Source organism: Plutella xylostella, chromosome 7 (assembly GCF_932276165.1).
Source record: "Plutella xylostella chromosome 7, ilPluXylo3.1, whole genome shotgun sequence".
NCBI classification, from domain to species: domain Eukaryota; kingdom Metazoa; phylum Arthropoda; class Insecta; order Lepidoptera; family Plutellidae; genus Plutella; species Plutella xylostella.
The window spans coordinates 5,269,900-5,296,812 of NC_063987.1; the positions used below are offsets into that span (position 1 = coordinate 5,269,900).

Here is a 26,913-nt window from a genome sequence, read left to right on the forward strand (position 1 = left end):
GTGGGCCGCGTCACGATGCTCACTATAGAAATGTACTGATGCGGTCTCCCTCACACGCCGACGTTGGCGCGTAGACGTAATGAGGATTGTGATTGTGACGCGGCCTATGGCGGGACGCTGGACGCGATCTACGGCGCGTAATAGGAGACCCGAGCCTAACTCAGAACACACTCTATGTGTACCCGTTTAAATCGAAATAGGATCACTTCATCATTCAGAATAGTGGTTGTGATTCTAAGCTCCTGACGTAAGCTAGCTGACAGGGCCTGACAGCGCTGTGTGCACAGAACTTAGCTCAGTTTTATTTGATATCACACTTTATTTTGTGTTTCAGTTTAAAGTTTTGACTACATGAGATTATACCTCAAACATTTTATATTAAAGCTATCATCCAATGGCTTGCTTTGGGAGAGGCCTACGTCCAGCCGTGGACTGCAATTAATAGGCTGATGATGACGATGATGTTGACGATGATGATTATGATGATGAATATTGTAAAACTGGGTTTTACACATTTACACATTTATTTGTAGACGACTAGCTAGTCTTAGGCTCAGTTTCACATTTGAGTAAATCTACCTAAGCATGAACTTAGGACCGACTCAACGATAATTCAGCCAATCACAGAGCTGCATTCCATACTCAAACTCTACTTATCTTGACGTTCTCAACTGTGAAACTGACAGTTAAAGTGTATTTATTGTATACCCATATAAAAATTCACGAGCAATGAAAAAGTTCCACCTGCCATTGACGATCCATATGTCCATGGAACTTTCTCATTGCTCGTGAGTGTACATAAAGTAATATCAGGAAACCCAACCATTACGCAATTCCCAACTTGCACAAACTCTACCCACAGTCTATTTCAAATCAGCAAAATACTCGGCCGGCACATCTTCCAGAAGCAAATAATCCGTATTATTCTCCAGCAGTTGATCCAGGCGGGCGGCGCATGCGCAGAAGTCTGCTCTCTCCTCCGGGGCCAGCCTCCAGCACTGCTGCATCACAGAGTACAGGTCTGGGAGACAGCTGGTCGGACGTTCCATGTGCTGGCCGGAACTGATCTGGAAGTGGAAATCTTTTAAGAATGTCCTGTATAGCTAGTCACTATAAAAAAAATGTGAAAGGTCCACCAACCTGCACTATGCCAGCGTGGTGGACTAGGCCTAAAACTCTTCCTTTATTGGAAGGGAGACCCGTGCCGCAGCAGCGGGGATGTGATGGGTTGTGAATAGTTGTGATGATGATGAAAGTGAAAAGTAAGTTATGTACAGCCATATATGGCACCGTAAAAATATTAAAGATTTATAAGTTGTACTTTCAGGACTTTTTCTTATGTGTGCACTAGTTGAGCAGGACGTACACCTTTTAAGCCCAAGCTTGTTGCAGTTAGTTCCAATAATAATTTTCAGCCCATAATTATTTAGGTAGGTTGTTGGTATACTGGACATAGTCCTTGGCACTTCCTCATCCGGCGACTACTGACTACCTATTTAGGGTTGTAAAATACGAATTTCCTGATTTCTCATGTGGTCCTTCAGGGAAATCCTCGAATTCAATTTAATCATATATTCAACACCACCTACATATAGTTCAATTCCAAAATTACCATTTGTCGTGCCTTATCAACACTCTTGCCAGGGTAGGGGGTGGCGCCCAGAGTGGATAGTTCCCACAGCAGCACTCCGAAGCTCCAAACATCTGACTTGACACTCGTCTCTCCAACAGTCAGCGACTCTGGAGCCATCCACCTGAAAAAAGCCGTCGGATTTTTTAAGAAAAAAATATATTTGTAGGGCAGAGTTTGAGTTGTTTTATTGCTAACATGCTGAGCATAAATAGAGCCAATTCTTATTATAAATGATCATTTAATATCTACTTCAAAAGAATCGCATATCAGTTCAACCAACCTAATTGGTAACGCCATGTTAGTCTGTCGCACGTAAATGTCTTCTTTATTCACGTCACGGGACAGACCGAAGTCCCCGATCTTGCAGACACCATCTTCGGACAACAGCACATTTCTACAAGCCAGGTCTCTGTGGATAATCTGAAACAGAACCAATATAGTTGTTTACCTATGTAATGTAGAGATAGGTAAAACTTTTTTGGCGTCGCTGCCATGGCGTTTCTGCCTATCTCTAGGTACATTATTGTGTAACTGTAATGAGTAGGAAGCAGTGGTTTAAAAGAGAAGCATAAGAGTCCAAATAAAAACTGACCCCAATAATATAGCTATTCACATACTAAGGAGGACTTCAGCGCAAAAACTTCTTCATGTGTATTCATGGGAGAGAGCATGACGCCATGCGTGTTTTTCTTCCCTACCGGGACCCTATCAAAGAATAGACAAGCCTATATGGAATATTCTAGAACCTCACCCCCTGCCCGCTAACATACTTCATCCCCAAGGCCACCTGGCGGCCGTAGCTCAGCAGCTGCTGCGACGAGGCTCTCTGCTCGTGGTCAGCCGGCAGCTCGTAGTACTTCAGAGAATGCACCCGGCGCAGGTACTCATGTAGTGTCTCTTTCAGCAACTCCATTATCAAGAAGATTGGTGACTGGAATATTGGTGTCTTCATTAGATGATTTTAAAAGTCATTGTTTTCCAGTATTATCCAGTTGCACAAATTAACTTTAAGCTATTGTTAACCTTAAATGTATTGTGTAATGTATGCTGCCTTATCATTTGAAAGTATACGGAGAGAAAGAGGCAGACATATATTTAATGCCGACATAAGCTAAAAGATCATTTCTGTAACTCGGTAAAATGCGGAAATGAGGAAACCTACATAACCATAACAGACAATTCACAGTGGTCCATAGTGCGGTGGGAAATGGTTCAAGAATATGAAAGCAATAAATAAATAAATAAATAAATTAAGAACTTACGGGGAAACACAGAAAGGTAAATATTCGAGTGAGCTAGGTGCAGTCACTAACACCCACTCATAGCTTAAAATCCGGGGGCAGACTGATAACTACATGTTAATAAATTCCAAGGATTGGCTAACATCTATCAGTGGCGACTTCTTGTGTCTGAGGCCAAGATTCACGTCGGGTCGCTGAACCTGCAGGTAAGTACGTAAGAATCAGCCTGTCCATTCGTACCGTATCAGTACAGCATCCTATCAGCTGCACGACATGCGGGTGCTGCCCGAGCCTCTTCATGATCTCCATCTCATGCACGAGGTCGGTGACCGCGCTCGCCGGGGCGTCCGCCATCACCGTCTTCACTGCCACTTGGTGCCGCGTTTTGCCGTCTGGAAGAATTTTGTACATCGCAAATTTAGCGTGTTATTACATTTACCGCCAAGATTGGCTACATAAGCCACATCCGGACACACAACGAAGCCTAAATCTCCACTAGCAGTCGCTGTAGCCGTATCGGCTTGGAAGACATCATCATCATCATCATCAGTTTGACGCGTTTGTCCAATTATGTTTGTCCAATAACGATTGTCCGATAACGTTTGTCCAATAATAATAATTAGTCAGAATAGAACCTGTGCACCAGACGTATAAAGTAACTTGATAAGTCACATGGGGGCGCTCTTTTCTTGCCCCCGGATCCTAATCGACACGGATGTAAAGAAATGGGACTTTAACTTATAAGGCATTACATGGTTCTAGCTTTGATTATCTCTCTCTCTCTCTCTCTCAGCCTTCCGTAGTCCACTGTTGGACATAGGCCTCTCCTAACGATCGCCACCCCAAACGGTCACCCGCCATCTGCATCCAGCGGCTTCCCGCTACCTTCCGCAGATCATCAGACCAACGGGTTGGGGGGCGACCGACACGCCGTTTGCCGACACGGGGTCTCCACTCCAGAACCTTTCTACTCCAGCGGTCGTCGGCTCTGCGGGCTACGTGGCCAGCCCATTGCCATTTCAGCGTGCTAATCCTTTTGGCTATGTCGGTAACTTTAGTTCTCCTGCGGATTTCTTCATTACGAATCCTATCTCGCAGGGATTATATGTATATATAATTCAAGGGTTCAATAGTCTGCAAATTCCTTCCTCTACATCCTATTAAAAGTATATATTATATTAACTAACGTTTCCCTTTAAACACAGCCTCAGCGGAGTACACTCGGCCGAAGTGTCCGTGTCCGAGGCGGTCCAGCAGCAGCGCGCGCCCGCGGTTGAACTGCCACGCGTCCGCGAAGTACCAAGTTATTGGCAACACGCGGTTCAACATTATGTCTTCCTGGTAGAATAGAGCAGTGAAAAATGCCAAAGAAAAAGTTCCAGTGACAATAGCACCGAATGCAAGCTTAATGACGCCTCCCACAATATAAAAGTAGGTAAGTACTTTGATTTTTATTGAAAAAGTACAAAATATTAAGCTCACGGGTGCTCACGGGCAATGAAAAAGTTGCAGTTGTCACTGCTATGATAGTAATAAGCGTAACGTAAACGGATCGTCTTTCTTTTGTTTTGTCGTGGGCTCGCTAACGCCTGGTTGACATCGTAACCCTCCTTGTTGCTTCGCCGTAGTCGGGTAAAAAGGCGATCCGTATCCGTAACGTATGCAAGTATGTGTGTGCATCTGTGACTGTAATCGGAAAAGGCTAGCTTAATGACGCCGTCTGCAATATTGAAGTATGTGAAACTTTTTCATTGCACACGGGTGTATTTACTAACGTTTTCCTTTAAACACAGCCTCGGCGGAGTACACTCGGCCGAAGTGTCCGTGTCCGAGGCGGTCCAGCAGCAGCGCGCGCCCGCGGTTGAACTGCCACGCGTCCGCGAAGTACCAAGTTATTGGCAACACGCGGTTCAACATTATGTCTTCCTGGTAGAATTTTATTGAAAAAGTACAAAATATGCTCACGGGCAATGAAAAAGTTACAGTTGTCACTGTGATAGCACCAAATTGCTCCTAAAGGTCACTACACATATTAGCGTAACGTAAATGGATCGCCTTTCTTTTGTTTTGTAGCGGGCTCGCGAACACCTGGTTGACAGAAAAAGGCGATCCGTGTACTTGCATGTAAAGCTAGCTTAATGACGCCGCCGTCTGCAATATTGAAGATCATTTAACAGTTCATCTGCATATAAACAAAGTAAAAACGCAAACAAAGCTTTGAAATTTTAAAATGCCATTTCGCGGTGGCTTTTGTAAGTGGAACTTTTTCATTGCACATGACTGTATTTACTAACGTTTCCCTTTAAATACAGCCTCGGCGGAGTACACTCGGCCGAAGTGTCCGTGTCCGAGGCGGTCCAGCAGCAGCGCGCGCCCGCGGTTGAACTGCCACGCGTCCGCGAAGTACAGAGTTATTGGCAACACGCGGTTCAACATTATGTCTTCCTGGTAGTCAGAAAATATTATGTGTTATAGTCAGAAGGCGTATTTGATAGAATGTTGTTATATAATAATAATATGTATTTTATAAATAAATAATGACGATCTCTGATAAGAAATGGTACCCGAAGATAAAGATGAATTAATTAAGAAATGCGGGGAGAATGAAAAGCTTTTTGTGGTTTTTAACGTGGTTATAAAAAATTAAGTCATGTTATGGAATTGTTGTTTTGTGATATTATGTGGTGAGATCAGTGTAGTGTGGAGTGTGGCACACCCATAGCAGTAAATAAACGAAAGCATCTGAGACATGTAACCAGCTGGATGATGGATGAGGAAGGCATTGTGGAAGAGTACTGTAGGGTTCTTTGATAAAGATCCATGATGAAAAATAAAAACGCAGAATAAACCAGTGAGGATTATTGTGTAAATGAGCCCGTGAGAAGTTTACAAATTACTTACTGTGGGCGAGGATTTTCCTCTTCTATTCTTTAGCCAAATACAAGAAATATAGGCGATGATCAGTATCATGAGCGCACAGACAACGCCGCTCACGATAGTAAGCACGAGAGAGGCTGCAGTGGCTTGCGCTGAAAAAAACAGCTTTAAATAAATAAAAATGCATTATTAAGTATTTAAAGTATTATTTTTAAATAAGTGAATTAATTTGAACGTATTTACGTAATAACAAAATCTTTGGATATTCTCTTTGATAACATGATACCATTATTTTTAAACGCAAGACCTAGATTGAAATTTCAGAACAATCAATTCAAAATGGACCATAAGTCCAATTATAATATTACTTACTTACTAGTATGTAGAAGTTGTGATAATCAGTCCCAACTTTGTTGACGGCCGTGCACGCATAGTTCCCCGTATTATTATAACCAGCAGCAGAAATAATGAGCCAATCATTATCTATTTCATAAGCACTGGTGCCTTTCTCGAACTTTCCCAGAAGCTTTCCATTGAAAAACCAAGAAATTCTCGGTTGTGGTTTTCCTGTAGCATTGCAAGTAATGTTTATTGTTTTTCCCACTGGCAATGTCATGCTTTTGGGTTTGGATTTTAATCTTGGTTTGTCTGAAATTAAACACACAATTTTGATAATTTCATAAACAACACCAATCAAACACACGATACATTGCAGTTACATAAGACGAAGATATCGGCTTTGGTGATCCTACTTTTTTTTCTTGATGTTCGTCCGTGGGATTCATATCACCATAGCTTTATTAATTCTTTATCGCTCTGAGACATAGTCACTGACATACATGAAATAACTGTTCTTACAGAATCATTTTCATATCTACCATTTACTATAATCTCCGTATCGACAAAGACTGAAGTTCTGTTATTCTTTCTCCGCACCCCGCACGAGCGGACCCCCGCGTCAGCTGCTGACACTCGGGCTATCGTCAGGACACGACCATTGTAACTTATAGATACTTCGGGGTCTTGTGATATAGGTTGCCCTTTTCTTGACCAGGATACTTTTGAACTGAAAGCAATGTTGCATACGTAATTATAACAATAATAGACCGTACAAAAGTATTCATAGGTATATGCAAATTTTATATTATTTTATAATATTCTATTGTTCTCATTGGGTTCTTTTACTGTCGTTTTCACACAATCAGAACTTGCGTATGGAATTCAGCGTAGTGATGCCTGTGATTTGCTGATTTATTGTTCATTAAGAGTTAAGCTTAGTCGTGGCCAGAGCTAAACTGCTTACTGGCCATAGACAGAGAAGAATGGAAGTGTCTGAAGTCTCTTAGTGAAGTACTTACCGTCCTCCGAAAATACAATAAATTGTAGCCGTATCACCGCTTACGACTTCAAGTTTCTCTGTGACATATAATTTAACAGGTTTTGTTATTCTCCTGTAAAAAAAAACGAAAATTATTTTCGAAAAACTTGGTGACTTATTAGAAAGGAACATTCCATTTTTAAACATATATTTTTTAACAACTCTTACATTATTATGTGACTTTATTCAAGCATTGTGAAACAGGCACGTATTATAGGCAAATAGGTAGTATGGTCTGGATACGTACACGTTAATTGACTCATCTTCTTTGACAGCGACAGCAAAAGTCTGCACATTCTCCCGAATATAAGTAGTTCGGGCATAGCAAGTTATCTGATTACCTTTCACCTCTTCATCATTCACATAAGAAAGCCACAACTCCCCTGTAGGTCCTTGTGTCACTCTTTCATCATCAGACTTGTCCCAAACATAGCTTGGTTCAGGGAAACCTTTCACTTGCGGACACTGTAGCTTTAATGGATCACCGTGGGTGACGTTAACGTGTGTTATCCATTGGGGGTTCGGCAAGGGTAGTCCTATCCAGACGTGTTTGAGAAGACCCATAGTTGAAGCCGCCGTTCCTAGGTCGTTTGTTGCGAAGCACTGATAAGCTCCTGAGTCCTGCTCGCTGGGTGCCGTGATGACGAGGTCTCCGGTAGAAGTCAGGGTGATGCGAGATCCACTCGTATTTACTGGCTTGTCATCTTTCTTCCAGCTGTATCTACAAAAATATGAAAACAGAATACAAAAAAAAAATAAGAACCGACTTTGCCTGGCAGTGCATAACTAAGTATTATGAGGTATAATAAAATTCATATACCGCAGGTTCATCAGTTAGGGTGTCTTGAACACACACACAATTTCACAAGTAAGTTATATTTGTAGTACACACTTTAGTACAATATTCATATTTAAAAAATAAGTGCAATTCCACTTTGATACATAGCAATAATTACCTAGGTATAGCCAAAATTATTATACAGTAAATTATACTTTGGTTAAAACTAAACATATTATTTTAACATAAAGTAATGTTAAATGAAAAACCAATAAATGAAGAATATTTAACATTATGTATGTTATTACTGTTATTATTATTTGATATTCATCATGTTGAATGAATTAAGTAATAATCATATGAAATCAGTTGAAATATCATATTCTTAAAAATACACGAATGATTATACTTTTGTTTAACTTAAAACTACTTATAACGTACTGTTGACGCATTGTTGACGACTCGCTTGTTGATAATTGATTACCCAAACATAAATGTATTGATTATTTTTAAAAAAAACTTTTATTTTTATTACTTCTGTATAGCTGTATAGGTATAATAAGTAAATCCATTTATAGGTACCCCTAAAACATTTTAAGTATATATACTCCAAACATATTTTTAGATATAATATTAAAATTTCAATAAGTATTTATATTAATTATTTCAAGTTATTTAGTTTCAATATTATTAAAACTCCGTATATACTCATTTAACACAAGTTGTGTCCAACTAAAATTCAAAATTATCTAAGGATTATAGAAGGATTTGTCCTTGATTGTACTTGTAAATATATTTAAATGTAAATTATTAGTTTATATGATTTATTTACTACATTATGATTAAATCTTTATCTTATCTTCTTTTTTATATATTAAACTGACGTATGTTATTAATTCAAATCATTATAATGTTTCTTCCTATACATATTTCCTTTTTTAAATACTTCTTTTGACATTTACTATATTTTATTTATTTTGCGTATATATTTCATCATTCATATTCTTTTATTTTCAAAGTCATCTTTTTATTATTTATTTATACTTTTATTTCATTTCACACAAATACATTTACGAAAGGTACATATAATTATTTCCACTCTTTGGTGAGCCAGCGCTGGTCTTCATTATTTATTTATATATTTATCTGTAGGGTACGCAAAACAACGAGAGTCGACTCTATAATAATTATAATATAAAACACATATTCCATAAATATTACAAGGGCACATTTAAACTAGCTCTACTCTTAGGCAATTCCAAAATTCTTCACGGAGGGTTCTCGACCACACTATGATCAGAAATAAGGACGTGACACCTTGTTGTACCCTACCATATGTACCTTCGATGACTTTGCTATTTACTTTTTTATCTATTTTAGTCCTCTGACCATACGTAATCGCTAATTATCTTGGTAATTGCGCTCTGTATGTCCCTTACTCATATTTACCTCTTTATAATACTCATGTCCGTTAGAATTCTTCGGCCAATAAAATATTGTTATCGCTTGGGTGATCAGTCCAATTGTTTATCAACGTCTTAGAGACCAAAGTATCCTCAAACATACATTGCTCTTACGCGTACAGAGCTACTTTACTTATCAAACGTTACCTAATATTCTATAATAGCTTACTCATAACCATTTTCACCATAATTCATGTATCTTCATTCAATTAAACTACACTTGTCAATTCCTAGTCTCAATAGAGTACTAAACAATCTTTATACTTAAACATCGATACCTAAACCCTTCGCTTATCTACATACGACGACGACAAGACGATTCGTACCAATTCATCATTTCTTGGAACGACAAAAAGATCTTTAATACTACATCTAGCCGTGTCTTTGCTCGCAAAATAAACTTTATATTCTATATTTTACTTATCTTTCTTCTATTACGATTTTCTTTTCTTTTTAAACCATTATGTTTACGTAACAATATCTAATATTTATTTATTACTAGCTGTTCCCGCGCGCTTCGCTTCGCCTTAAAAAGTTTTCCCGTGGGAATTCCGGGATAAAAAGTAGCCTATGTTCTTTCCCAGGGTCCAGACCGTATGTATACCAAATTTCATTCAAATCCGTTCAGTAGTTTTGGCGTGAAAGAGTAACAGACAGACAGACAGACAGACAGACAGACAGACAGACAGACACAGTTACTTTCACATATTTATTTATTATATTTTTATTCTTTACATTCCAAACGTCATAATTTTTATTTATGGGTACCTGGGTTTAAAACAGTAACTATTTTTCAAAATCATTTTTCGTAATCTAAATCTGGTACGTAGTTTTATTTTTATTAGTTTACTCAATATATTTATTATTTATTTATCTATATTCTGTAGTGGCGTACGTGTCTTTTCGAGATAATGTACATTTTAATAATACGTGTTGAAATTTATGTTGATACTGGAACTTCATCATACTGTTGAGATATATTTTAATATTCGATTTATCAATATGGTTCGGGCATTACATTATTTTAATTTAGTGAAAAAATTACAGGTGGTCATGTTTCTCTGAATCTAACTGTACTTAAGTAGGTGTATTTTTATCATCAGTTTTAATTTTTATATATTAAATTTAATTATCTCACGCGTTGAATTTTTGACTACTGCATATTTCTGTTTCTATTTTATACTACCAATGAATGATCTCCTAAACATAATAAAATTCAAAAATAATAACTTTAATTTAGACCTGTTATAACTATAGCTTAAATGTTGCATCGAGACATGACATGATTTCCCAATATGCACGATCATCAAATTCTTCACTGCATGCGCGGCGGATCGAAATACGATCTGTTGAGCGGGTGACCATTTTTGTGAGTGAGAAGTATGTTTTTGTTGTATGGATTCAAAGAATAAACTAAGCATCGCTCCAAATCTGTAATTGAACTTTGATACGAGTTTATAAGAATAGGTTAAATACACCTATTGTTATCTTTTCTATGGGATATTAGTATAAGATAATGGACTAAATGGGAAAAATATATTATCGGTTTTAGCGTTACGAAACTATGGCATATATCTCTTTATGACTGCACGAGGTAAAATCGAAATAATCTAATACCAGAAAAATCGTTAAATATTACGATTACGTAATGTTATTATTTTTTTTAAATGAAATTACCTACTATAGTTTTTGACTATGGTTAAACATACTCGTAGGTATGAAATATTTACGCGGTATTAACTCTATTACTTGAATTAAATATTAAGATTTGTATTTATTGTATTGCATATTTCCGTAAATAGGTACTATTCATTTCATTTGAGCAATATGTGGCTTATACTGGATTATTTAATTTTTATTTTACTTCTTCTCTCATTATTTTATAATTGTAAATTTAGTTCAATAAAATATTTAATTTAAGTACTATTTCGAATCTTTGTAGTTATAATATTTTTTATGTGAAGCAATAAATGGATTAACATTTTAATTTTTGAATGCGAATATTAATTTGACGGAATTTAGACTTAAAAATATTTTCGAACAAATTAAAAAAATAAGATGAGATTTTCTTTTATTACTTAAGTATATGTTAGATAGATAGATAGATAGAATATTCTTAAGAGCGGTGGTAGCTCAGTCGGGTAAGCGCCCGCTTCTCACGCCAGAGATGCGGGTTCGAATCCCGGCGCTGACATGTACCAATGAGTTCTTTTCTGAATTTAAGTACAATGTATACCGTCGTTCTTACGGTGAAGGAAAACATCGTGAGGAAACCTGCATATCTAGATTTAGCACATCTAGATATGTGAAACCACCAACCCGCAGTGGACCAGCGTGGTGGGAAATGGTCCAAGCTTAGGAAGGCAGTTTAGACCTTGGGGATATGCACAAAGGTTCCACTCGAGAGAGTCAGGTGCAGGTACTTACACCCCCACAGAGAATAGAATAGAATAGAATAGGGTGTCTTGCACAACAAAGTTAATCCAAATTAAATCTATGATTAAATTAGACCTATGACAAACTATTTAATTTTATTTAACTTTGTTGTGCAAGACGCCCTTAATGTCATTTTACTACATTTTCATAATGAGATTCAGCGATGAGCATACTTGCAGATTATAAATACCCTATCTGATAATCAAAAATACAGTAAAGAGCCATCATGAGAGACCTATGTCCAACAGTAGACTAAATTATTTAGATATTCAGTAGATATATTTGTTCTCGGGTCTTGGATGTGCCCGTAAAATGGCAATAGGCCCGCCCCCTATTACATTGGGACTAACATAACACTCTGGCGAAAAGTGGGTGCAGCAATGCACCTCTGCCTACCCCGCAAGGGAGTACAGTAGTACAAGGCGTGAGTGCGTGTGTGTGTGTAGACTAAATTACGAAATGATGATGACGATAAAGGTGATTGCAAAAAAAAAAACACTCACTGGATATCCGGACCTTCAGCTCGGCAGACCATCGTAATAGCTGTGGATATGTATTCCATCCGCATATAGTTCGGTGCTATGGAACCGCGTTCTGGAAACGAACTCCTTGTCACCAGGTGAGTCACTTCTGAGGGATGTCCAACTATTACAGGGGGCACCATGTCTTCTTGTATTGTAGCTGTAAATGAAAAGTGTTATAAGTAATATCAAAAATATAAAATAAAGTAACTTCCACTTGCTGGTTATAGGACAGGACACTACACCAATGACAGTAGGTATGGGGCAAAGAAGCCTAAGCTACGGTAGCATGGTCGCTCTGAGAGGGGTCAGGGTTTTCGCCCGAGTGTATGTACCTAATATCTTCTTCAGCATGCCTATCCATATATTTTCTACTACTCTCACATTAATATCAGATACGTATAGCAAAACAAAGTGCTCCAACAAAGGTATAAACTACTTTCATACAGAAATAATAATAAACTAATCGGTACTCACAAACCATTGCGCTTTCATTTGCACCTGTCACTGAAATGCTGATCGCAAACAAATATAAAACAATCATTTTAGAAAAGTATTCATAATTATTTACACCAGGCTCCAGCTGTGCAGATAACGGGGCGATGACTGCATGTTTAGCTGAGCTCCGAATCGTTTTCCGAATTACTCTTCTCCTATAGCACGGTTCGTCGAAATCACTGTTCGTTGACGGTTTGTTCATCGAAAAAATCCTTCTCCGATAGCACGGTTCGTTGAAAGCACTGTTCGACGATGTTTAGGTATGTGTTTAATTTTTATTAGTCCATTCATTGACCGATATTTTTTCAGCGAATTATACCGCGTGTGATCTGGCTGTTATCCTCTTATTATATGATTAAATCTTATGTCATACTTTTTGGAAGGCAATTTAATCTCAGTCCTACCGGTAGAATATAATGATGAAATACCGTACTAGTAGTGGTCGAATTAATCATAGGTTACGTAAAGATTTTGCAAATCAATCGTAGGTACTCACTCATAATCATAATCATAATTTAGGGCTGATTTTTCAATAGACAGATAAGTGTTATCTGAGGAATAAAATTGTTGCTGACGCAGCTGACTAGGACTGAGACTGATAGGGGCTGGAAACCCTGCAATAAAGAAAACTGCGTGGGCTCGCCTCACCGAGGAATACAACTCAATAGAAACCAACTGTCGGGTAAGTACATTTAATTGGAACGACTGTAATCAGTTGTCTTAAGTGGATTTTCTATAGTTATGATTTCACCATGGAAGTAATAAGTACTTACGTACGTACTTATCTAATGCTTAATCGTTTAATGGACCACTTTACTTATTTCAGAGGACAGAAGCCCAACTGAAAAAGTGCTGGGATAATTTAAAAACCCGCAAAAAACATGAGTTGGCTCTCCAAAAACGTGAGCGCATCAGGACAGGGGGTGGGCCTTATATGCCAGCCTCAACCTCTACATCGCATGAGGTGATCGAGGAAGCTCTGGCAGATTGTACCGATGTGGAGCTACATGGTGTAATAGATAGTGACTTCAATAGTCAAAATGTTGATGAAGGTAATTTTCTGTAAAATTATACTACCAAATTACGAATTTGTCTACACAGTTTAAGCAATCACCTATTTTAACAAAATACCCTAGATTTATTGGATTTTCTCGAATATAGTCCCTAGCCTCGAATCAGTTGCTTTTTAAGTATATTTTTTATGTTCTATTCTCTGTGGGGGTGTTAAGTACCTGCACCTGGCTCTCTAGTGGAACCTTTGTGCATATCCCCTAGGTCTAAACTGCCTTCCTAAGCTTGGACCATTTCCCACCACGCTGGTCCACTGCGGGTTGGTGGGTTCACATACCTAGATGTGCTAAATCTAGATATGCAGGTTTCCTCACAATGTTTTCCTTCACCGTAAGAGCGATGGTATACATTGTACTTAAATTCAAAGAACTGATTGGTACATTTGGCCCGCATGTCTGGGGTGAGAAGCGGGCGCTTACCCGACAGAGCTACCACCGCTCCTTTTAAGTATATAATAAAAACCTATTTTTTATTTAACAGCAATGCCTGATGAAGCTATGGAGGAGATAGAGACAGAATTTCTTATACCCCCACCGCACGATTCCCAGCGTGAAAGAAGGGAGAGTGCAAGCAGCCTGCAACCTGAAATGGGTAATAAAATTTTCCATGTACCTGCCTAGACTAGCAACCTCTATTTACAGTATATAAAATTACATAAAAAGTTAAAAATAACAAGATATAGCTTAGTAAGTAACTAACCTAATTTTAATTTAAAAAAATTATTTTAAGAGAATATTTAAATTATATTCATACAGGAAATAAATTTGTAAAACCTATTTATTATTAAAATTTAAGTAAGTAAATATTATTTTGTATGTATTCATTCATTTTAACCTTAATTATTTTCAGTTCGAGAGGAAACCACCCCAGGTCCGAGCCGTATAGCAGCCAGCATAGAGAAAAGAACACTACGTTTTAAGAGATGGGAGTACAAGGGAAAAAAAAGAAAAAATTTTTTTATTCACGCGTACTAACAGAGGGTACCAACTAAACAAAAATTATGACGTACAAAACTGCCAACATAGCCCCGCTGAAATAGTGATGTGCTTCTTATGGATATTTTTATCGATAACTAGTAAAAAAAAAAGTGCGTGTGTATTGTATGTATTACTTTAATTTCAGTTTTACACAATAGGATTTCAGTGTTACACAATGACACCAACGTTAAGTCTCGGTTCAACGTTATGTTATGTTCCTATTTGAACACAAAAATATAATCCATAAAATAAACTCGAGATTTTCCGTTGACGTAAGTGCTATGATATAATGTTGAAATAAAATAAAAGTGGAAAAATGAAATTATATTTATTTATTATAAAATAAAGTGTCTGCAGTAAGTGGCACACATGGAATTGTTTTTTTTTCAATTGTGTTCTTAAAATGTTGTGGTAGAAAATGATTGCCACAAATTCGTTTAAGTTGATGTAGCTTTTCAATAGGCACATAAACCAGATCCTCCTTACCGGTCATCTTAACCCACTGTTTACATCTGCAAACAACTTTTTTATAATTATTATTAAACAATTAAATATTATTTCAGTAGGTATAATAAAAGTCACTGGTAATTTTTGTATGGAGATCCGAATTTGATTTTCGCTAATTTCCAAAACTAGTAGACAAAAGTTGTTCTGATTGATGAGCTGTGCGTACTAATGATAAATAAAAATATCGATATCGATAAAAAAAACATTCATGCACTATTGTTGGTTGTGCTGACCCTCCAGTTATTTTATTAGACTTTAACTTTTTTATACATATAAATAATCTAAATCCTATGCTTTAGCCTTTAATTGTAGCTTACCTTTCCTCATCCAGTGGAAATTTGGCCATGAAAATTCTCTTTTGGCCATCTATACGACCGGCTAGCGGCTCTTAAACCACATATTTCACAAGTTTTATATAACATAATTATTATCAATAATATCAAGCAACACTAATAGTTAGGTACCTCCACACAAACACTGCACTTATCCACAGTAATAATAATATATAAATAACTGTTAAATCTTAATTTATTTATGATTTAAAATTATTTTTCAAACTAAACGATTGACTGACTGCCACTGACAGATGACAAAAGCCAAAGATGTCTATGATAGCGTAAAAAGTACTCTGTGAGCGGTGGTCGCCATTATTTTTCGTACGCGTTCCATACTTATTTTTTTCCAGACTGTCTTTCGCCAGACTGGCAGCCAGGCCCGGTTCACGAATATTAGATTATGGAAATCTAAATCAAGGTAAATATAGCCAAACCAGGAATATAAAAACCCTCGCCATATTGCGGAAAATCAATAGAACTTTTTTCTTGCACTGGTATCATTGACTCTAAATGTCATTTGTCTATTGCTGTCAAACTGTGGTGCTGTCAATGCGTAGGGTTTATTATAGTTTTTGTGAGCTTTTTGTGTTTCCAAATGCCGAAAGCTATCCATAGCCGTGAAAGGAAACTAATTTACCACATACACAAGTATTTGTCGGAGAAAAATTCCGAGGGATTGGACTTATTTCCACTTGATAACATAACTGATACTATTTTCAAAATGACTGGTAGGTAAATAGTATAGTCAGAGCAAATGAATTTGGCAAATTTGTAAGCTATTACTGTAGTTTTTATCAACTACTTAATGTTTTAAGGTAAGTATATCTAGCTCTTCCAAAAACAATATGCAGAATAGGAAAGACGTCCTCTGTATTTCATACGCCGAAGAAACACAAATTAAAATAAAAAAAATTGGCACATCTGACCATAACATATATGAATCGGTTGAATATTTAGGTTCTGATTTTCACTGATTACACCCACACATATTTTATCCAGGCAATGGGTTTAACTTTCTTATTACATAGTTCTGCATGCAAACTTTTACGAGGCTATACATATGTGTAGTTTATCTCGAATTCCTGTGAGGATGGAAAATATTAAGCCACTAACTCTTGTCTCTTGAATGCCTAAAACCATTCAGGAAATATGCCTTCAGGACCATTTCTCTATTTTCAAATTGCCGTTAATGAGTACCTACACAACAAGGTAAATGCCTACACAACTGTACTCTAAATGTGGGTTTTCTCACGATGTTTTCCTTCACACCGTAAGACTGTTAGTACACGTGTTACTTAAGTTCCAAAGAACCCATAGGATATAATATTTGTAATTGTATTATATCCTCTCACTGAACTACTGACACTCTTTTCAAAATAAATAATAAAAAAATGACACTTATAAATTTGAGCATGGCCATTTCACATTGGTATGACTATACTTAGTGTTGCAGTCCTCAAAGCGAATGTAGCGCCCTTAATACAGGGTTTTTATATTCCTGGTTTGGCTATATGTAAATTATCAGAATCAATCATAATACCTTTGGTACCGTTATGTACACAGGTTATAAGTTGTGATAGATGTTTTAAGCAAGTAGTGTCAGGACAACAAGTCAGAGATATGATACAAGAACAACAGATCAACTGTTTATATTACAGGACAAGCTTGGATCATCATCATCAGCCAAGGGAAGTCCTAAGTTCACTGCTGGACATAGGTCTCTCCCAAGGAGCTCCACAACACTGTTCTCAGCCTACCTTATCCAGCCACTACCTGCTTAATGATTTCAGGACTGAGGGCATCCCATATGTTTCCCAGTTCTCATTCTAAGTCAATGCAAAACAAATAATATTTGTAAACAAACTTTCTCAAATTGTTACAGGAAGAAATGTAAGAGCTCGAGTGATTACGGAGGAGTTTGGCCTGAGGCGAGAAAATTACCAAAGAGCTCAAGAGAGAGAAGAGGAACTCCACAGACTAAAAATGGAGGAGAGAGAGTGGCTAGCCAAAACCGCACAGGAACTATATAAAAAGGCTGTTTTAGAAAGAGAAAATGCAGAGGAAGTTCTTCGCTGTAGCCGTGCAAAGCGTGAAGAAGCAGAAATAATGTTAGGTATAAGGAAAAATAAATTTAGTCAATGAGTGAATGATCTTTGTTTTATTGGATAGTAACATTTAAAACATAACATTCAATACCTAATTTAAGTGAAATGTCTACCAATAAATGCAGCCCTTATCAGGCTTCCACGCTCATTATCAGGAATTACTGCCACAGGAATCTCCTCTGCCATTATGAGCTCTGCTGGCAATTCTTGATTTGTCGTAATACTTATATTATGCAAAACTACACAAGCCACTATAATATTAGGTATATTATGTAGTCTATTTTGTAATGTCCTAGAGAGACACGCAAATCTGCGTTTTAGGACACCATTCACCCTTTCTATTATATTTCTGGTGCTTATATGGGCACGATTATACCTTTCTTCAGGTTGTGTTCGGGGGTTGATAACTGGGGTATACATATAAGAAGTTTGGGCATAACCACTATCTCCCAGTAATATACCACTAATGGTGCCTTCTTCAAACATCATGTAGCAGCGACTGTTGGCAAATATTCTTGAATCATGCACAGATCCAGGCCATCGTGCCACAACATCATATATTTCCATTTGAGGACCACAGACTAATTGCACATTGATAGAAAAATTTCCTTTCCGGTTTCGGAACACTTCTCCACGTTCTCTGTCAGGGTTTTTTATGCTTATATGTGTGCAGTCTATGGCTCCAATTGCACCTGGGAATCCTGCAATTTGGAACATCTTCCTTTTATTCGCAGCCAATTCATTGACTGGTGGGAATTTCACATATTGTCCCACATGCAGCGCCAATGCTCTTGAAACCCGGGCTATGATTTTGCAGGCCACTGCTTGGCTCAACTTGTGGCGGTCTCCACAATCAATCTGAAATGTTAGGTTAAGATTAATATAGGGGCATAGGTATCACCTAAATACTGCAGGGTAAGTGGCGGGTCGCGCCCCCATCTACACCCTGACCTGCAATGATTGTAATAACTAATACATGTAGGTAAACAATATAAAAAACTGGCAATGACAAACTGCACATGATAAAAACTCATATAATAAATAACTTTATAAGTTTGTCAGCTCACCTGGAAGTTTCCTGTTGCATAAAATCTCATAGCAACAAGAAGTTGTATTATGGGTAACGTGACCATACGTCCCGCTTTGGGCGGGACAGTCCCGCTTTCAAGCTGTGCGTCCCGCTGTCCCCCGCGAGGGCAAAAATGTCCCGCTTTCATAAACTGACCAAACGATCATTTAAATTACCTACATTTTGAAATTTCATTCCATATTTCCTTTCTTTCTTTTAATCACTTGAGGCAACTATTTATCTTCTTATCACTTACTCACATAGACTATAGGGAGTAATATGAGTCCGAGTTCCACCGAAACTCCGCGAGTAACTTCGTTTAGTGACAATCATCAAAGTAATCTGTATTAAATTGTTAAGTAACTTTACTGATTTCTTAATTACAGATGTGCGGGTAATTCCGAAAAATCAAAAATCCGGAAATTTACACTTTTTTACTAATTTTACGTTTTTACACGCACGCTCGGTCCTAGCGCCCTGAGTCAACCCAAGCGAGGTAGAAGATTAAGTTGTCATCAAGGTGAATGGTTCTACGGTTCAAAGTATGACTGCGTTTGGAAGAAATCGGCAAAAATCGGAATTACCCGAAATTCGGCATTACCAACCTGCACCTTATGATGTTTAAGAATTTCGTAGTGTCTGGTATGAGACACCCACCCAAAAATTTCGAAAAACTTTTTTCCGAATTTGAAACACCGAATATGTATGAACCTAATTTACAAAATATTGCAATAACGATTTTTTAATATCAATTTATAAAAATCGAATAGATATAATAATAATCACAAAGGTTTGTTATTACGATTGTTAAATACACAAACGTTAAAAAATACGATTACCTACTTAAATATACGAAAAATAAAATACAGAATTATTATAATCACGAAAATATCAAATCCGGACCAAAAATTTAATAATTCATGATTTTATCAAAAATAAAATGAACGTTTCAAAAACTTAAGAACCAAAACCTAAAGGTGTTAGGTGCACATAGATATTGAAAAACAAAGCGGAGCGCAGCGAAGCAAAAAAATATTAAAATGTTAACTAAGTTACATTCGGGGATTTGTGTTTTCGGAATATTAAAACTTCGGGATTCGATATTTAAACAATTCGATATAATAAAAAATCGTACATTTAAAACATCGAAATTATAACATTCGAAAAATTTACTTTGGTAATTTTAATACATCTGTTGTTTGAAGTTTCGTTTATCAACTTTTCGTAATTTTCGTTGTTCAGAAACTTAAAACTTAACTAGAACTATGAAATTCATAATTTAAAAAATCGTTGTTTTCATATTCGTAATTCGGATTTATGTAGGGTACCCGTCTGGTATATTTATAAAATTCTAAATATACCAACTTTCAAGATTATTAGATAGGTACATAAATATAAAAAAATGGTCATTCCCCATTCATGCATCTCTTTCACATTTCACTCTTTCATCGTAGGGATTGAACTTTCAATTGATGCACTGAGCAAACTGAGCGAAAAAATAAGAAGATAAGAAAGATAATACCTATATGTATTTTTGAGGGATATGAAATTCGGCAGGTGTCCCGCTTTGACAAAAAAAATAAATGGTCACGTTAATTATGGGTGAAATGGGAAGACCTCTGCTATTTTCATTGGCTAATATGCCCGTTAACGGCAATATTGTGTTCACCATTGTGTCTTTCCTGAAGCGGAATCGTTGTTGGAATTCCACGTCATCGTAGCATTCCATCGGATTTGAAGCGTCCCGCAAATAACGTAGCGCTGGGTAGTCGTAAGGATCATTATATACATAATTAATGAACTCCACAAATTCTTCAAAATCTTCCATTATTTTAAAATAACTTTCCTTTTTTCTGGGTAAGGCAAAATGAGGCAGCGCAGCGGTTTATGTAATGACAATAACAAGCTATAGATAACGTAAAAAGATGGCCGAAACACCGATTTTACAAGTCGAGGAAGCCTCAAGGTTGGTCGGCAGGTACCTTGAAATATGACAGTTGAATACTCGACTCGAGTAAGAATTCGCTCGAGTCGAGGAGAGAGTAATGAACTAAGCATACAAATTTCACCTCAAGTGCTCGAGTCGAGTGGAGGAAATCTCGAGGAAACTATTAAGAATATGGGTGTTAGTATTAGACAGTGACAGCAACAATTTTATTCTTCAGATAACACTTATCTGACCATTGAAAAATCAGCCCTTAGAAGAGTTATTTTAAAATCTGAAGTAAAATAACAGGAATACAGTAAGGCAACCCTAAAACTAACAAGTTTCTTTTTGTCTAGTCTAGATCATAATCTGGCAATTCATTTTTGAGTGCAGTCTTTGTTCTGCAAAGTTTAATATCATCGTGTTACACGCCTCGTGATATTAATGGCCACTCGCCACTCTCGCCGGCTTGCGATAGGAAACTGACTCTTTTAACGGATTTTCTTGTCTTTGTCGTATTTATAGGTGTTATGGCAATAGATTAGAGTGTGAGTTGAAAAATATTTTTTATAATCTACCTATATAATAAAAATGGATTACTAATCAAGGAGTTCTCAAATTTCTCATGCTACATGGCAACAGTAACTGTCCGTGATAGTATTTTTACCTTATTCTATAAAAATATAAATAATAGGAAACTTTCTTGTTTCTATTGCAGGCAGTTGTCGGATACTAGCTTAGGAGTAGCACGGCACAGATCAAACAGAATTTGACTATAAATACGGCTCCGAAATATTTGAAACTTTTAACGTATTCTGCCTTATTACGGGACCCTGGCCGGCGGACTGACTAAGACAAAGCTATGTTTGCCTGGTTGTAAAGAATACTAATCTTGCTTGCTAAGCTTCGATCTACAATGATGGAGGGAGGCATATGTTAGGGTCATAAGTATAGGATCTACCTAAGAAGTAATAAGTTAGACAAGCATAATGTATCGGTGTGTCTGTCTATTGAAAGAGTTCCTTGCTATGTTCATTTCTTCAAATATTAGCGCAAATATTTCACTATTGTCGAGGATTTTCACGTAGATGCGATCATTTTTATTTATAAAAATCTTACTGTTAAAGATGGTTAACTTCACCGTTGTTGCGTTATGATTGATTAAAAAACACAAACATAAAAGTATTAAATGTATAGTTCAAGAACACAAGCAAATTTCAATTCCTTATTAAGACAGCAAGAGGGTCTCGGGGTCGAGATAGTTTTCCCGACGCAAATATTCTCATTGAAATGTTCATCTCTTACCTTTTCTTTAAATCTTTTCTTATCTTTGAAATTACTTTGTGAGATGCCCATTGTGGCTGGGTCTCGGTTTAAATAATTGAAGTGGCCAGGTTGCGGGTAGCTTTAAATATGATTGTATTATCATTCTGAGATCCATTTTTGTCTGTTATTCTCTTTGTGTTCGATAGTGAGGATTTTTCAATGCATAAAAATATGGCTAGATTTTATGCTGGTTGTCCTGACTCTGTTGTCTGTTGTCTAGTGGTTGAAGCTTAGATTCAACGTGTATTTATTTATGTTTGATTCCCAGATGTGACATTTTTGGTACTACATGGGACGTCATCACCATCATCATCACCAGCGATTGACACAACTGTCCTCAAGTTTCCTCAACCAGCCACCGGTTAATAAGCTCATCGCTCATTTTTTTGGTAAATAAAACAGATCTATGTATATTTCTATAATTTTTGTTATCTATCAAAATAAGTTGATAAAACTGAGGAGCGATAGCAACAAAAGATGTCGGTCTATACGTACAAATTGAATCATATTTGGAGGAAATATATTTATTCTGGCACCCACGGTAATCTCAATATCTCTATATAGAGAGAATAAAGCATCAATTTTGTCAGTATGTCGACGTATTTTCCGTATTGTCTGATATTCTGAATACCTATGTGATGGTGCGGGAGCTGAAAGGGAACTTATTCTGAAATTGCGATACTTTTTCAAATAGGTACATATAAGTACTATAAGAGATTTTTTCGCTGTACCTATGGTTATTTTATTAACAAAAAAAAGTAGTACCTTACCTTAGATCGTATCTTTTATAGTAGAGATTATAGTGAATTCTTCTTCAATTTTTTTATTCAGCAAAGGCAGGTAACTATTCTTCATATAAATACCTATGATATAGAATATAGTAAACAATGTCTACTGAAATCAGTGCAAATTAGGAGATAGGTATATTAAATAATCTATCTCGTTGGTTTCTTACAGTATATTTATATTTGCAGTAACGCATAAGTTTTCAGTTTACACTTTTTAGGTATCTGCCTGACGTCTCCTGGCCTACTATCATTTATTGTTTCGGAAATTTCATTCGGCTTTCGGGTTCCTCAAATTACCCTTTTTCTTAAGCGTATCGAGAAGGACACATTCTGTGCCTACCCACCGATATTCGATGCATAATCAAACGGTTACCTGCCTGTTTAGAATTTAGAATAGTAGGGAGTGTCGCTTGTTTTATAATCGTATAGAATATTACTTTATTGACCACTGAACACAATATAAATCATTATCAGATATACAAAAGTATACTTATATAAAAAGAGAGATTGTATGTAGGTATAGATAGGTATTCCGAATTACTTTTCTGGACAGTTACTATGTCAAATTACAACATCAAGGAACATAATACTTCTCTACATACTTGATGTTCGTGATTTTAGCAGTGGCAGTCGATTTATAGTAGAGAGTCAAAATGACCCCTTGAGTCACCCCCTTTTGACTTACAATTTTTGCATCAACTACAGGTTGTAACTGATAATTAGATAGATAGATAATTCTTTATTGCACACAAACACAGAAATTACTAAAATAAATCCTCAACATAGACGGTACACTTGGCCGCCTTATTACTATGAATAGTTTCTTCCAGACCACTGATGTAAAGACTGTCAATTCCTGTCTAATTTCCCGTGAACCCTGCCTGCGGGTGTGCAGTTCAGCTGCTCGTACTGTGGCAGTACACTCAGTGGCACCGTGAGTGCGGGCGCAGAGTCTGAATGCAAATTATCAATCTTGCGCTAATGGATACAGAGTACGCTGTGACCATGGAACGAGCGACCAATACAGTATCTGTACACGATATCAATTATCAACAAGCAAGACATGCACTATAACATGTGGAAAAAGTCGTTACGACTGTCTTGCAGTCCGTTCTAGGTATGCAGGATTTGTTATTTGACTTTTAGTTGTTAACAACATAAGTACAATATCATGTACTTATTTTTCGTTGTGTCTTTCTACATGCTGAATACCATGTTTGATTATGAATACTTAAGTAGGTACATACCTACTTATAACTTTTATTTTAGTTATACAAGAAAGCTGAAAGCACAGTACTTACCTAGTATAGTTATGTCAAACTGTACTTTTTACGGCTTTACTTGTGTATATACTTTGCTTATGAAAAAAATACAGAAATTAACCGGATTTTAGACTACGCCTATGCTATAAGTAACTGTCATAGTTATAAATAATTAATGATTTCACGATTCAGGTGATCTTTTCAGGGCCCCAGCCGTATCTAGGTAACCTGTCTTATGCCCGTACGTACCTTGGTATAACTGTATAGACGCCTGATGCATTTGGACCAGCTATCACAATCAGTTTATTCAACTTGGGAGCCAATTAGGTTCTCGCATTATGTTCGCAGCTATGGCCGACTAGTTGTGTATTACACGTAGAATTTTAGTACTTATTTAGGTACCTTTATTTTTCTTTCTTCTGATTAACATACTACTTCTTGGTTTTTTGCGTTGCACTATTGCAATCATTACGTTCTAGGTAATTTCGTCCAACAAAAAGTTGGTCATCTATTTTCGGCCGTGTACGGGCACCCTTATTATTGGCCAATTACAGGCTCCAAATTATGGAACTTTGGGAGTCCTCCACTACAGTGCTACAGCAAATCAATGACCTAATAACACCAAAGTGATTTGATCTGATACAAACAGTTATTCCCCAGATGGTGATCGAAACTAGCAAGTAATTAACTGGGGGCAAGTCTGAGCGGGGTTACCTAACTTGTTATGAACCGTCTGGGAATACCTAAGTTTCGCTAAAAGGTGACTGAATAATGCCTAAAAGCTACGCCGTAATATATACTTTCGTTTTACTGCCTGACTTAGGTATTATGTGATTGGTTATCTGTCTACATAATAGAACAACGCGGACTAGTATGTATGTATTACATCTATGTAATGATATATAGAGGGTGGTATAAATTGATTTCAGAGTTAGTCCCGTAGGTCTTCTATGTCACATCGTGTTGGTGACAAACACTATAGACTAGGGTTTTTAACCGTGTGGTGAGAGAATTGGCCAGTCAGATCGTCTGTGATACGTCACTCGATGTGCCTCCATTTGTGCATCCCATACCTAAACCTAGATTAAAAAAGTCCTAACATACCCACATTTTTGTACTTTATAAATACACAAACCACGTGTGAACACAAAGGGTATCATGTCGTCTGTCACAATATCATACTTTACTTTACTTTACTTATTCCCAATCTCCGCTGGGGAGCAAAGGGCCGAAGTGAAGCGCCGCCATTCTTTACGATCTTGGGCCAGCTCAGAGACATCCGCCCAAGACATCCCCGCCTGGCCCATCGCAATATCATACATATTATTAATTATTATTATATGATAAAAAATGATAATAAAAAAGTACGTACCTCCCCGGTATCCCGCCCATCCACTACACGGTCCGAGTGAGAGTGAAAGCGGTCAAGCGCGAAACTTTAACGAGCCGAGTACAAAAACACTAGCTCCACGAGCGGAGCACCGGAATGGTCCGGGTTAGGGCATGCAATACTGGAACAATTTTCAATACCGGTATTGAGTTCCGGTATTACAACTCAATACCGGGATCCCGGTATTAATACCGGTATTAGATTTCCTTGTAATAAATGGCATATATTGTGATTAAAGGTCGTATAGGTCAAAATAAAACGAGAAGAAGCAATGAAATTCAGTTTTTTGTAATAGATTTTTACGACAATTGAGTATTAGAGTTTAAATTTTACAATAAATTATTATTTTTACATTCAGTGTCCGTTTACGGATGGACAACAGTAGATATCAAACGGCCGAAAACGGCATCAAACGGTTGGAAACAAGTGCGCTTTCACAGTACATAAGAATACTAATCTTAATCGCTTTATTATAGCTAAAAAAAAGTCCGATTCCGGTATTACTTCAATACCGGTGTTAACTTTCAATACCGGTATTGAAAAAAGCGTGAATTTTGTCCCTAATACCGGTATTGCGGTATTGCATGCCCTAGTCCGGGTATAGTCCGGGAATTCCGGATTAACAATCCCCACTTGTTTCACGGACCGCCGGGCCATAGTTCTCGTTGATGTGGTTTTCTTTGTGTATGTGATTATTTGGACACGTATATGCATGAAGTGGATGTGTAGGTTTAACTGCGGATGTTATGGTTGTGTTTGTAGGAAAGGCCGTGGGTACTCGCTTTTTTATACATACAAGGTCTAGAGGTCCCATATATCATTCTGAACTGCACCAATGCAATTTTAAACTTAGCTATGTAAGTTTTAGGTAGGCACTATGATTTATCAGGGTTTTTATGATAGTCTCCACGTTTGTAAAAAATCGTTTTTATTACAAGCCAATTTTTTGTGATCTTAAAGTTAATTAAACTATTAAGTAACTTTTAACCCCACAGCGTGCTTGAAATAGCTATTAGGCTTCATTACCCTACAGAGGTGAAAAAAAAATGAGTGTTATGTTTTTGTTACAGATTGCACGCGAATTCCGCGAATAATCGATTAAGGGTGGCGGCAAATTAATTGCAATTTCCTCCAATTTCAACTAGATGGCGCCCCGCACACAACACGCAACTGGTCGTTTTAAAGTTTCAGCCACATAAGGCCGAGTCATAATGTTGTTGCACTTTTTCAGAAGAATAGAGGTAAGCGTCCGCTTATCTGTCTCATGCGTTTCGAACCAAAGTAATTTTCATATTTTTTTTGGAAAAACGCGGAATTGCCGATGAAGTGGA

General features: G+C 37.1%; 4 protein-coding genes across 4 annotated transcripts; 1 reads left to right on the top strand and 3 right to left on the bottom strand.

Moving 5' to 3' along the window:
- Positions 1 to 863: 863 nt before the first annotated feature.
- LOC105390898 (tyrosine-protein kinase receptor Tie-1-like) lies at positions 864 to 4,819 on the bottom strand. Its single transcript, XM_048622284.1, has 6 exons — positions 4,062 to 4,819; positions 3,115 to 3,266; positions 2,385 to 2,564; positions 1,914 to 2,053; positions 1,613 to 1,754; positions 864 to 1,067 (listed from the first exon to the last, which is right to left on the bottom strand). The coding sequence occupies exons 1-6, from the start codon at positions 4,201 to 4,203 to the stop codon at positions 864 to 866; spliced, it is 960 nt and encodes a 319-aa protein (XP_048478241.1). The 5' UTR covers positions 4,204 to 4,819.
- LOC119690893 (neuroglian-like) lies at positions 4,645 to 12,921 on the bottom strand. Its single transcript, XM_048622285.1, has 10 exons — positions 12,805 to 12,921; positions 12,310 to 12,487; positions 7,377 to 7,850; positions 7,110 to 7,202; positions 6,630 to 6,817; positions 6,124 to 6,399; positions 5,776 to 5,903; positions 5,169 to 5,319; positions 4,997 to 5,025; positions 4,645 to 4,800 (listed from the first exon to the last, which is right to left on the bottom strand). Exons 1-10 carry the CDS (start codon positions 12,869 to 12,871, stop codon positions 4,645 to 4,647), a joined length of 1,740 nt encoding a protein of 579 aa, XP_048478242.1. The 5' UTR covers positions 12,872 to 12,921.
- A 156-nt stretch (positions 12,922 to 13,077) lies between these two features.
- Positions 13,078 to 17,862, top strand: LOC125488801. Its single transcript, XM_048622286.1, has 7 exons — positions 13,078 to 13,085; positions 13,420 to 13,507; positions 13,652 to 13,877; positions 14,377 to 14,487; positions 14,746 to 14,808; positions 16,005 to 16,133; positions 17,598 to 17,862. The coding sequence occupies exons 1-7, from the start codon at positions 13,078 to 13,080 to the stop codon at positions 17,855 to 17,857; spliced, it is 885 nt and encodes a 294-aa protein (XP_048478243.1). The 3' UTR covers positions 17,858 to 17,862.
- LOC105388143 (putative nuclease HARBI1) lies at positions 17,855 to 21,017 on the bottom strand. The gene is made up of 3 exons (XM_048622202.1): positions 20,480 to 21,017; positions 18,888 to 18,928; positions 17,855 to 18,678 (listed from the first exon to the last, which is right to left on the bottom strand). Exons 1-3 carry the CDS (start codon positions 20,715 to 20,717, stop codon positions 17,917 to 17,919), a joined length of 1,041 nt encoding a protein of 346 aa, XP_048478159.1. The 5' UTR covers positions 20,718 to 21,017; the 3' UTR covers positions 17,855 to 17,916.
- Between the last annotated feature and the right edge of the window lie 5,896 nt (positions 21,018 to 26,913).